General features: G+C 44.5%; 1 protein-coding gene across 1 annotated transcript in view; it reads right to left on the bottom strand.

Moving 5' to 3' along the window:
- LOC137304243 (adhesion G protein-coupled receptor E3-like) overlaps positions 1–12,137 on the bottom strand; it is a 49,573-nt gene that overhangs the window by 18,249 nt on the left and 19,187 nt on the right. Inside the window, exons 5-9 of the mRNA XM_067972798.1 lie at positions 10,855–10,947; positions 8,927–8,985; positions 6,584–6,685; positions 4,204–4,381; positions 3,234–3,353 (exon numbers count right to left, since the gene is read on the bottom strand). Of these exons, the coding sequence (XP_067828899.1) occupies positions 3,234–3,353; positions 4,204–4,381; positions 6,584–6,685; positions 8,927–8,985; positions 10,855–10,947 (552 nt within the window). The remainder of the gene's footprint in view (positions 1–3,233; positions 3,354–4,203; positions 4,382–6,583; positions 6,686–8,926; positions 8,986–10,854; positions 10,948–12,137) is intronic.

Genomic DNA, 12,137 nt, shown 5'->3' with positions numbered 1-12,137 from the left:
AATAGTGGGATGAATGCATTCAGCCTCATCTTCGCTGCTGAGCTGACGGATGGGAATTTACCCCAGGCTAAACAACACAAGAGAAATCAGATCCTGTAACTGGAAATAAGAGGGAGCTCCAAATCACAGGACACATTGCTCACATCACCTTTTCCACTAAAGCAAGTGAGGGGTTCATAAAGATCAGTCCAGTTGAAGAAACTATTCCGCCCATTAAGCTCATCTTTATGTAGAAACATACAGGTGCCCCATCAAAGTATGAAACTCCCCGTTGAACAATGCCAAGTTTTTGTATCCACTACTCAAACCAGACGATGGCTTGCATCCGAGGATGCAATGGTTGTAATCTTCCAGAATTCACTAGATTCTGGAAAGGTTCCAGCGGATTGGAAAACCGCAAACGTAACACCCCTATTCAAGAAGGGAGTAAGACAGAAAGCAGTTAACTATAGACCAGTTAGCCTAACATCTATCATTGGGAAAATGCTAGAATCAAGACATTTGGAGACTCATAATACAATCAAGGAGAGTCAACATGGTTTTATGAAGGGGAAATCATGTCTGACAAATTTATTAGAGTTCTTTGAGGAAGTAACGGGCAGGGTGGATAAAGGGGAACCAATGGATGCAGTATATTTGGATTTCCAAAAGGCATTCGATAAGGTGCCACATAAAGGATTACTGCACAAGATAAGAGCTCATGGTGTTGGGGGTGATATACTGGCATGGATAGAGGATTGGCTAACTAACAGAAAACAAAGAGTCAGGATGAAAGGGTCAATTTCGAAATGGCAATCTGTAACTAGTGGGGTGCCACAGGGATCAGTGCTGGGGCCTCAACTATTTACAATATATCAATAACTTGGATGAAGGAATAGAGTGTCTTGTGGCCAAATTTGCTGATGATACAAAGATAGGTGGAAAAGCAAGTTGCGATGAGGACACAAAGTGTCTGCAAAGGGATAGTGACAGGTTAAGCGAATGGGCAAAAATTTGGCAGATGGAATATAATGTGGAAAAATCATCCACTTTGGGAGGAAAAATAAAAAAGCAAAATATTATTTGAATGGAGAAATACTACAAAATGCTGCGGTACAGAGGGATCTGTCCTCGTACATGAAACACAAAAAGTCAACATACAGGTGCAGCAGGTAATCCGAAAGGCAAACAGAATATTGGCCTTTATTGCTAGGGGGATGGAGTATAAAAGCAGGGAAGTCATGCTACAACTGTACAGGGTGCTGATGAGACCACACCTGGAGTACTGCGTACAGTTCTGGTGCCCTTATTTAAGGAAGGTCATACTTGTATTGGAGGTAATTCAGAGAAGGTTCACTAGGTTGATTCCGGGTATGGAAGGGTTGTCTGTTGGGGAAAGATTGAACAAGTTGGGTCTATACTCATTGAAGTTTAGAAGAATGAGAGGAGATCTTATGGGGAAATCTAAAACTAGGGGGCATAGTCTCAGAATAAGGGGTCGCCTAAACGGAAATGAGGAGGAATTTCTTCTCCCAGAGGGTCGTGAATCTTTGGAATTCTTTACCCCAAAAAGCAGTGGAGGCTGAGTTATTGAGTACATTCAAGGCTAAGTTAGACAAATTTTTGATCAGCAAGGGAGTCAAAGGATATGGGGAAAGGGTGGGAAAGTGGAGTTGAGGTAAAAATCAGATCAGCTATGACCTCATTAAATGGGAGGCTCGAGGGGCCGAATGGCCTACTCCTGTTCCTATCTCTTATGGTCTTATGGTCTTATAGTCCGGGTAGTGATTACTCTGTGTGTGGAGAAAATCTTCCTCATATCAGTCCTGAACCTGCCTGTTACCAGTTTGTACTAATTTCCACTTGGCCTTCAGTTGTGGTTTGGCTTGAAATAATGCACTATATTAACCTTTTCTATTCCACCTTGTATCCTACATGCCTCTATAAAGACCCATCTCATTTACCTCCTAAAGAGTCCCAGTAACTCAATCTTCTGACAGTTGGGATCAACTTCATGGTTCTTCTCTGCACCACTTCCAGGGTTTGGCCATTTCCCTACGTGACCAGAACTGAATGCAGTCCTCAAGGTCCAGCCTGACCAGAGCATCTTACAGCTTCAGCAATGCGGCCCATTATTAGTACTGAGTGCTCAATTTAATAGTGGGCAATGTTTAAACTCACCTTCATCATTGGCTTCCCTCCTATGTACTTTTTAGAAATTCATAGTAATGTTTTGGGCAGCAGCAGATCATTGGTCCAACGAGCCTACCCTTACAAAGTCCAACTAGGGTTCTTAGTGTGATTCTACTGTAATTGGTCATGGATAGGATTTTATTTAGGAAAATGTAGATAAATCAATGTCCTATGGGAAATGTTTCTAAGTACAGCATGGAAGCGATTATAAATATTTCTTCAGCTCCATACATCTTAAGATAGACAACATTTCCTCCCAAACCCGCAACCTCCACCACCTAGAAGGACAAGAGCAGCAGGTGCATGGGAACACCACCACCTCCAAGTTCCCCTCCAAGTCACATCATCCTGACTTGGACATATATCGGCCAGCCATTCCTTCATCAACGTTGGTCAAAATCCTGGAACTCCTGGCCTAACAGCACAATGGGAGCACCTTCACCACACGGACTGCAGCGGTTCAAGAAGAAGGCCCATCACCACCTTCTCAAGGGGCAACTAGGGATGGGCAATAAATGCCGGCCTTGCCGGCGATGCCCATATCCCAAAAATGAATTTTTAAAAACGCAGTAACTGACCACTTTTCAGTGTATCAACATGACCAGCAGCCAAAGCTCCTCATGCTCCCCACCTCCAGATAAGAGCAACAGCATCTCTATCTTCCCACGCTGCCATGCCCCCAAGTTTTTCTCGTGCGTGCACATCCCCCAGCTGCTGAGATCCCTGCGTCTGTGTGCGAAAAATGTCCCACAGCACCGAGCAGCATACATAACAGATAGGGCCTTTTCAGTGCCACTCTGCATTGTGGGAAATGGACACGCCATGCGAGCGAGAGTCCCACAGAGTGCAGAAGAGTTGGTGGGCGTTAGCAATTCGCCATGGCCACAGACCCGCTCCGTAGCGGCCTCCAAAGTCCCTCCCCACAACACTCCCATGGCTGAATAACCTGAAATATTCTGCATTTTTACTTAGTAATGAAAACAAGGAAGTAGATGTGTTTGCTGAGAGCAAACTGAACCAGAGGAAAATTAACAGAAGAAAATAAAAAGCATTACAATTACCAGCTGTTTTTCTTCCGGTGACCGTACTTCGATAAATATCCATGAAGTTGCCCTTTGCCTGTAGTCTGATTCTATCAGCTGCTGAAGTGCTTTTCCCTCGAAAGGTTCGTATTTCCAGCTCTAAAAAGTGAAAGAAAGTAATACTCTGCAATAGGAGTGAGATTTATTCACAGCTAGCTACAGAAGATCCAACTTCTGCATTGAGCAAGTTCTCGGGGATAATTTTAAAAGAAAGTCTTGCATTTCTATAGCGCCTTTCACAACCTCAGGATGTCCCAAAGCGCTTTGCAGCCAATGAAGTACTTTTTTGAAGTGTAGTCACTGCTGTAATGTAGGAAACAGGGTCCCACAAACAGCATTGTGATAATGTACCAGGTAATCTGTTTTTTCGTGATATTGGTTGAAGGACAAATATTGGCTCCAGAACACCAGGGAGAACTCCCCTGCTCTTCTTCGAATCTGTGCCTTGGGATCTTTTACATCCGAGAGGGCAAACGGGACCTTGGTTTAACGTCTCATCTATCAGCCATGATTTCATTGAATGAAGGAACAGGCTCGAGAGGCTGAATGGCCTACTCCTGTTCCTATGTTCCAATCTGAGAGACAGCACCTCCGACAGTGCAGCACTCCCTCAGTACTGCACTGGGAATGCCAGCTTGGATTATGCGCCTGGAATCGTTGGGATGAGAATCGGGCAGGTTTCTACAACGCCAGATTACCGCCCAGACAGTGAAGCTGAACATTACCCCCTCACTCATGTCTTGCGACATTTTGATTTCAGAAAACCAAATGTGGTTTTCTCAATAAGAAATTGTCCATCAATTGTATCGCAGGAATTGAAGAAATATCGAAGAATATTTTCGTACAAATTCTACATTATGGACACTATGTGGAAAGTCAGTAAATGTTATTCCACGCACAAAGCTGCCTCAAGAAAGTATATCAAATAAAATATATCTGCTGAATTTACCGATATTTTCTATTGATTCAATTCTCTTTCCCCGATCCGGTAAATCCTGACCGGCAACAATCGCAGCATTTTCCACGGACTGCAGGAATACGGAAGCCAAATACAATCGCTCTTCTTTTTCCATGTTGTCCCACAGGGAATCGTTCCCGAGAAGATCATTTGTAATTGAAAGGATTTTCTGTGGATGACAAACCATTTCACTTCGATCCCAGTGAAAACTGGGGCATTTTTTAAAAACTTTTTATTTTAAAGATATTCCCGCCACAAACTCTGTTCCCCAGCCACCGTTTCCTTCAACCTCCATGGCCACTGTCTCGGGCAACCTCGGTGTCCTATTTGACCCTGAGCTGAGCTTCCGGCCCCATATCCTCTCCATCACCAAGACCGCCTACTTCCACCTCCGTAACATCGCCCGTCTCCACCCATCCCTCAGCCCATCTGCTGCTGAAACCCTCATCCATGCCTTTGTTACCTCTAGGCTTGAGAATTCCAATGCTCTCCTGGTTGGCTTCCCATTTTCCACCATCTGTAAACTTGAGCTCATCCAAAACTCTACGGCCTGTATCCTAACTCGCACCAAGTCCCGTTCACCCATCACCCCTCTGCTTGCTGACCTACATTGGCTTCTGGTGCTCCAAAGCCTCGAATTTAAATTTCTCATGATTGTATTTAAATCCCTCCATGGCCTTGCCCCTCCCTATCTCTGTAACCTCCTCCAGCCCTCTGAGATCTCTGTGTTCCTCCAATTCTGGCCGCTTGTGCATCCCTGACTCCCTTCGCCCCACCATTGGCAGCCGCGCCTTCAGCTGTCTAGGCGCTAAGCTCTGGAATTCCCTCCCCAAACCTTTCTGCCTCTCCACCTCTCTCTCCTCCTTTAAGACGCTGCTTAAAACCTACCTCTCTCACCAAGTGTTTGGTCACCTGTTCGTTGGCTCAGTGTCAATTTTATGGCTGATTACGCTCCTGGGAAGCGCCTTGGGGTGTTTTATATCACTAAAACGGATTATTTGGTCATTACCACAAGGAAGCCTTGGGCCTCCATTCCCCCCACCCCCCAATCACGAACTTTATGAATCCCCCTCCTCTTCCTCACTTATCTTACCAGGAACCATCCCGTGGGTCCCGAGTGACGGCCTGGCCCCCACTCTCCCAAAACCCAACCCCCCCACCAATCCCAAGCCCCCTGCTGGGGTTGACGTCATCCCCATTGGCTTCTGGTGGGAGTCAGAGCAGGGGCATTCATGTGACATCTGGGAGTTAAAATCTCCCTAGTCTCATACTCCGGGGAGGGGGCAGATCTCCGCTGGCCTCGACCCCCACCTCTGACTCCCCCCCCACCTCGAATTATAATTGGGGCGTATGTTTAGAGAGGAAGTGAGTGGCATTTTTAGTATTTTATGTATGTCGGAGGGTAGGGGAGAGTATGATTCGGCGTTTTATACCATATACCGATCATTAACCTGTTTCATCCAAATAAAACAGTTCCTTGGTTTAGAGCCTAATCGTGCTCCTGGCAAAAGTATATATTTTACGAAAGGAAGAAACAACGAACGAACTTGCGTTTAGGATGTCTCAAAGGAACCAATGAAATACTTTTGAAGTGTAGTCACTGTCGTAATGTAGGGAAATGCAGCAGCCAATTTACGCACAGCAAGATCCCACAAACAGCAATGACCAGTCATTCTGATTTAGTGATGTTGGTTGAGGGATGAATATTGGCCAGGACACCGGGAGAACTCCCCTGCTCTTCTTTGAATAGCGTCATGGGATCTTTTTAAGTCCACCTGAGAGGGCAGACGGGGCCTCGGTTTAATATTTCATCTGAAAGACGGCACCTCCAACAGTGCAGCACTCCCTTAGTACTGCACTGGAATGTCAGCCTAGATTTTGTGCTCAAGTCCCTGGAGTGGGGCTTGAATCCACAATCTTCTGACTCAGAGGCGAGAGTGCTACCACCTGTCAAGAGGGGGTACATGATACAATCAAACAGCCAGTGCATAGAGTAAGGGTTCTCTGTTATGATACCTGAGTCTTGCTATTATTTACCTAAATTGTGGGCAGGAAACGATACACACAGGGTCATAGGGGACACAAGGTCCACTTACGGGAGTGACTAGTGATGCTGAACACAAGAAAATATCTAGCATAAAATCCCGAAAATGTGACGTCCCTCCTTTACGTGTATGTGAGGCATTGTTCTGTAGAATACAAGAAATTCTGTAGAACTCAAATACTAGAAACTAAATGGCAATCGGAATGTGTGATGGAGACAGTGGACAGTTTAACGTAGCTGCCATTGTTTTCACTTTAACCTCCCAGAACTGAATTACTGATTTCACCCTGTGCAAAACAGTACAAAGAATAACATGCTGCTACTAACCTGTGAAATAAGTTCACTTTTATGATTCTGGCACTGTTGATTCACCAGGGCAACAATTGAATTAATCACAGAACAATATTGGTGGAATGTGTACCAGGGTGACTATGAGAAGAAAGAAAATAAGGTGTGAAGATTTTCAGAAGCAGAGAATTTACTTCAGTTCACTTGAAATCATCCAACTCACAAAATCTTTAGGGGTCAGCACAGGTATACATAGATCACACATAAACATAGATCACACACATACACACAGATACATAGATCACACATGTACACACATGGATACATTGATCATGCATGTACACACATGGTTACATAGATCACACATGTACACACAGATACATAGATCACACATGTGCACACAGATTCAATTACACATGTACATACATGGATACATAGATCACGTGTACACACACAAAGAGGTGATGCATGTGCAACCTGATTACATATATACACACTGATACATAGGGTGGATTTTAATTGGGAGCGGGATTTGGGCAGACGAGGGGGTCAGGGCGAGGATCAAACCCGCCCGATATCATCAGTTTGAGGCCCGGGCTATTTTAACTCCGGGCCTCATTTGGATCCTGCCCACCCGAAACGGGCACAAAGAGGCAGCTGGCCGGCATTGGGCGGGTCAAGCCAGGTACACACGCCACACATATACACAGATACATAAATTGCATGTACTTACAGATAGATAGATAGATATAGAGCATGTAAAACTCTATATGGAGCTGCCACAAATATACAGGTCAAATGTACACAGACATACAGATAAAACATAGAGACAGATATACGAACAGATGCATCGATAACATATATTCAGATATAGATAGTACATACTCACCTATAGATACATATTTTAAAGATAGTGCATGTGCTTATATAAATAGAGAATATACACACACTGATAAACGTGTCATATACTTTACAGGTATGTGCACAGGCTCATGTACACATGTGTATATATACAACACACACATATAAATTGCGCTGACACACAGATCCATAGATCACACACATATACACATGTGTACAGAATCGCAGCTATATACACACACAACTATACACTGAATATATGAGAGGAGATTTCCCACTCTGGTGCGTTCATGAAATACACTTGGGCCAGGCAGGGAGAGGAGGGGGGGAGCTCGCAAAATCAGGAGCAGACTCAATGTATTGGGATACAAAGCACCTAAAGCATAATTTGTATATTTGTAGATCCTGTACCTTCACCTGGTGACACCTTGTTAATGGCAGCACCTTGTTATCAGGTCAAGAATGTCCCCAACTGGTTTATTTAACATCAATCTCCAGTCTTCATATTACGTAAGTAACATTTCTTTTCATTCCTCTTTGTAAACACTCTATCGAGGACAGAAAAGAATGATCCTGATTCAATCTTAGCGAGAAGTACAAAATGGCACAGGGTGGTGCAATGGGTTAGGAACTGGTCTGTCGTCTCTGGGGCCTGGGTTTGAATCCAGCACAAAGTAAAGGGGTGAACGTGTGCTCAATCTGTGGGTTGTAAGGGTTTTATGAGTAAAGAGTTTCTAAGCCTGCAGTACAAGAGACTTGGCACTAAGTGGCAACCTGACTCAGAGCTCACTGGGTTTTTTATTGGTCTCTCAGTTGTCTGACAGGCACAGAAACCCTTTATGCTTAACAGTCTCCAATCCAAGCTACTGGGAAATGCGTACAGGCCTGGTTTGGAGTGCACACTCTCTCCTCTTAGGGACACAAATCACTTATCTAAGTCCAGAGAGTATAAGTGCAGGTTGGCAGAGCTGAGGTAAAGGGACACCTCAAGTGTATGCACGGTAGCACTTAACTTTAACCAGCTAAAACCATGCAGGTTACAGTACAAAGTGCTAGTTAGCTTCCCGTTGCTTGTCCAGCTAGGGCCACCTTCCCCGTTAAACGTTGGCTTGCTAGGGTTATCTCCAAACGAGTGGGAAGAGTCCAGCCCCCAGGAACGGGTCAATCTCTTGAGATCGGTACGAATGACCGAGGCTCATTGGCCAATCGTCAACAGTGCTGTGGACGAGCACAAAACGGGCTCTTCGCGAACTGGCAGCCTGTATTGCTCCGTGCTCGAATTTATTTTCCATAATGGCTGCCAATTTCCTAAGAGACCGTTCCACACAACTAGCAAATACCAAGTTCACCCCCAGAGTACTTGATGCTGGCAATGGGAAAATGGGGAAATGCTCAATTCCCCAACACTCATATCACTTCTCTCGATGGGTACAAAGCTTTATTAAGGTGTGTCACACGCAGCTTTTGGTACAGCTACTTTATCTGGAATACGTCCCCGGGGGGTGCGAGGTGGTAAAATACCTGCGTCTGCTGCTCCCAGTGAATGAAGCTGCAATGTTTCGTATTGAATTGGTTCTGATCTGTGAAGACATTTAAACATGGAATTCAAAAATAATAAAAGCAAACGAGAACCATGTACACGTTTCTTTTTTTATTCATTCTCAGGATGTGGGCGTCGCTGGTAAGGCCGGCATTTATTGCCCATCCGTAGTTGCCCTGCTAGGTCGTAGTGAGCCAGAATGGATACAACTGAGTGGCTTGCTAGGCCACTTAAGAGGGCAGTTAAGAGTCAACTGCTTTGGTGCGGGACTGGAGTCACATGTAGGCCAGACCGGGTAAGGACGGCAGGTTTCCTTCCCTAAAGGACATTAGTGAACCGGTTGGGTTTTTACGACAATCCGACAGGTTTATAGTCACTTTTACTGACACCAGCTTCTCATTTCCAGATTTTTTAAACTGAATTCAAATTCTCAAACTGACATGGTGGGATCTGAAACTCACGTTCTCTGGATTATTAGTCAAGGCCTTTCGATTACTAGTCCGGTAACATAACCACTACACACGTGCAAAGGTAATGCAAGAATTATTAGCCCCATGAGGGCATAAATTCCTGCTGGGGCACGATGTGAGAATTCTCACTGACTTTTTGTTGCACGGCCAGTTCTGCCCCATGTTCGATATTAGCATTAATGGTCTAATCTGAGTGATCCCCTCACACACACAGTGGGCTGTCTAACCATCACACAGCTGCCAGGAATTACATGAAAGAAAGAAAGGGATGCTTTTATATATCGCCCTTCATATCCTCAGAACTGTCAAATACAGCAACCAATTTCCACAGAGAAAGGTCCCACAAACGGCAATGAGATAAATGACCAATTAATCCATATTTGGTGATGTTGATTGAGGGACAAATGCTGGCCAGGGCACCAGAAGAACTTCCCCAATCTTCCTCAAATAGTGCCATGGGATCTTTTACGTACTTCTGAACAGGCTGACAGCACCTCAGTTTAACATCTCATCTAAAAACACGTGGACTATCAGCCTAGATTATGCGCTCAAGTGGCTGGAGTGGGGCTTGAACCTATGACCTTCATAAACTCAGAGGTAGGAGTGCTACTCACTGAGCCACGGCTGAAGGTAAAAGAGCTGCAGCAGCCATTTAAAGGGCTGCATTTTCACCTGCAATCCAAAGAAGGAAAAAGCTAAACGCTGCCTTATCTTGTAAAATGGAGGGTTCTGGATGACATGACGTAAATGAAAGCTGCCTTCTTTGGCACTGAGGGGCACCCGGAAGGATTTTGGACTTTTCAGTATAGACTTTTGACCTCGTTTTAAAGAGGACTAAAATAATGGCTTTGAAACCCTCGATTACTTGGTAAAAGAACACAGAACTGCCAGCTTGACCAAAATCAGAATGCATGATGGTCTTTGCTTATTGTCCAGGATGTTTGGAGAGAGAAACGTATGTGTCAGTAAGACTGCAGGGAGCCTTTGTAAACAATCAGAGAGAGTTTGGGATGAATTGGAGTTCAGATACGAGGACCACAAGGGGAGTTTTCAAGGAGTTGAGCCTGGAGGTGAGGAAGGCATGAAACAAGGTAAGGGCAGGGGCGGGTGATGTTGCAGGGGTGGAAAATTCTCCCTTTGTCCTTGGTTCCGGCAGAAAATCTGTGGATAAAATGCGATTTGCATTGTCCAGAACATCAGGGGAGAAATTCAACTTGCCTTCACCTGTTTTTCGGTCTGGGTGATGGATAAGATACGGGGTTCAAAGCTTAGCTCAGCTCAAAAACAATCTGCATTTATAAAGCATCTTTATCGTAGAAAAGGGCACAGAGGTTAAGCAGGTTCAATCTGACTGAATATCACCAAGAGTAATTTCCATCCTAAATTTTATACGCTATTTTGTTCTAATGCAATAATGGAAGCTATGGACTTTTTTTTACCAATGCAGGTGCTGGTGGAACAGGTGTAGTTTCCAAATGTATTTGTGCAGACTTCCTGAGGACTACATGGATGTTTAAGACACTCATCAATATCTGAAATCAAAAAATGCATATTAATTTAGGTCTGCCATAATGCCAGTCATATTAATAAACAGACAAATAAAGCCCCTTTCTGGTCCAACATTGTTCCAATAAGGAAAACACAGCGCCAGGAATAATCAAAAGCAAAATACTGCGGATGCTGGAAATCTGAAATAAAAACAGAAAATGCTGGAAATACTCAGCAAGTCAGGCAGCATCTGTGGAGAAAGAAACAGCGTTAATGTTTCAGAACTGGAAGAAGATTTAACTTTAAGCAAGTACGGAGCCAGGAAAATGGGGGGAGGGGGAAGGAAGGGGAGGGGAGGGGAGGAAAGAACAAAAGGGAAGGTCTGTGATAAGGTGGAGGGCACGAGTGATTGAATGACAAAACGGATGATGGTGCAAGGCAAGGAGGGTGGTAATGGGACAAGTAAAGAAACAAAAGATGGGTCTGGAGGAGTTGTTTGCGCCAGGAATAATGTTTGGTTCATGCAGTAATGTAGATTGACCTAATCCTTATCCTTTCATAGGTTAAGCAAATCTAAGTGCCATCTCAATGCTGCTTAATATTCATGGCTAAAATTCCAGTGGGTTATTGACATGATGGCAGATGATCAGATCGCATAGCTGTTCACCCACTCAGCTCATTAATGAGAATCTCTCAAATGCTGACTGTCCGTCTTTATGTTAATGATTTTTTTGACACCATCCCCTTTATTTAACCTGATGCAATAGGTGATTTGTAATTGTTTCCTGAACCCTGCGAGGTCAAACTAACTCGTAGGCGAGCGGCTTCCTCAGGGAGGGCCGGAGCCCATTATTCCATCTGCGAGAAGATGGGCTTCAAGGGTGGTTAAAGATGCCACAATCCCTTCATCAGAACAATGGGGCCTCCCATATATTGGTGAGGCATGTGTAGCATCAGTAACAATAGCAACCATGTGCATTTAAATGGTGCTTTTAACAGAGTCTTTTTCAAAGAGCCGGCACAGGCATGATGGACCGAATGGCCTCCTTCTGTGCTGTAACATACCATGACACCACCAAAGCACTTCACAGAGGAGAAAGTGAGTAGGGGAGAAGCCTTGATGGGAGGATAAGGAGAGGTGATTAAAAGCTTAGCTGAACACCAAGTCCCGTTCACCCATCAACCCTGTGCTTGCTGACCTACACTGGTTCCCGGTCCAGCAACGCCTTGATTT

The sequence above is a fragment of the Heptranchias perlo genome, chromosome 37, assembly GCF_035084215.1.
Source record: "Heptranchias perlo isolate sHepPer1 chromosome 37, sHepPer1.hap1, whole genome shotgun sequence".
Classification (NCBI taxonomy): domain Eukaryota; kingdom Metazoa; phylum Chordata; class Chondrichthyes; order Hexanchiformes; family Hexanchidae; genus Heptranchias; species Heptranchias perlo.
This window is presented reverse-complemented; position numbering and strand designations above follow the sequence as displayed.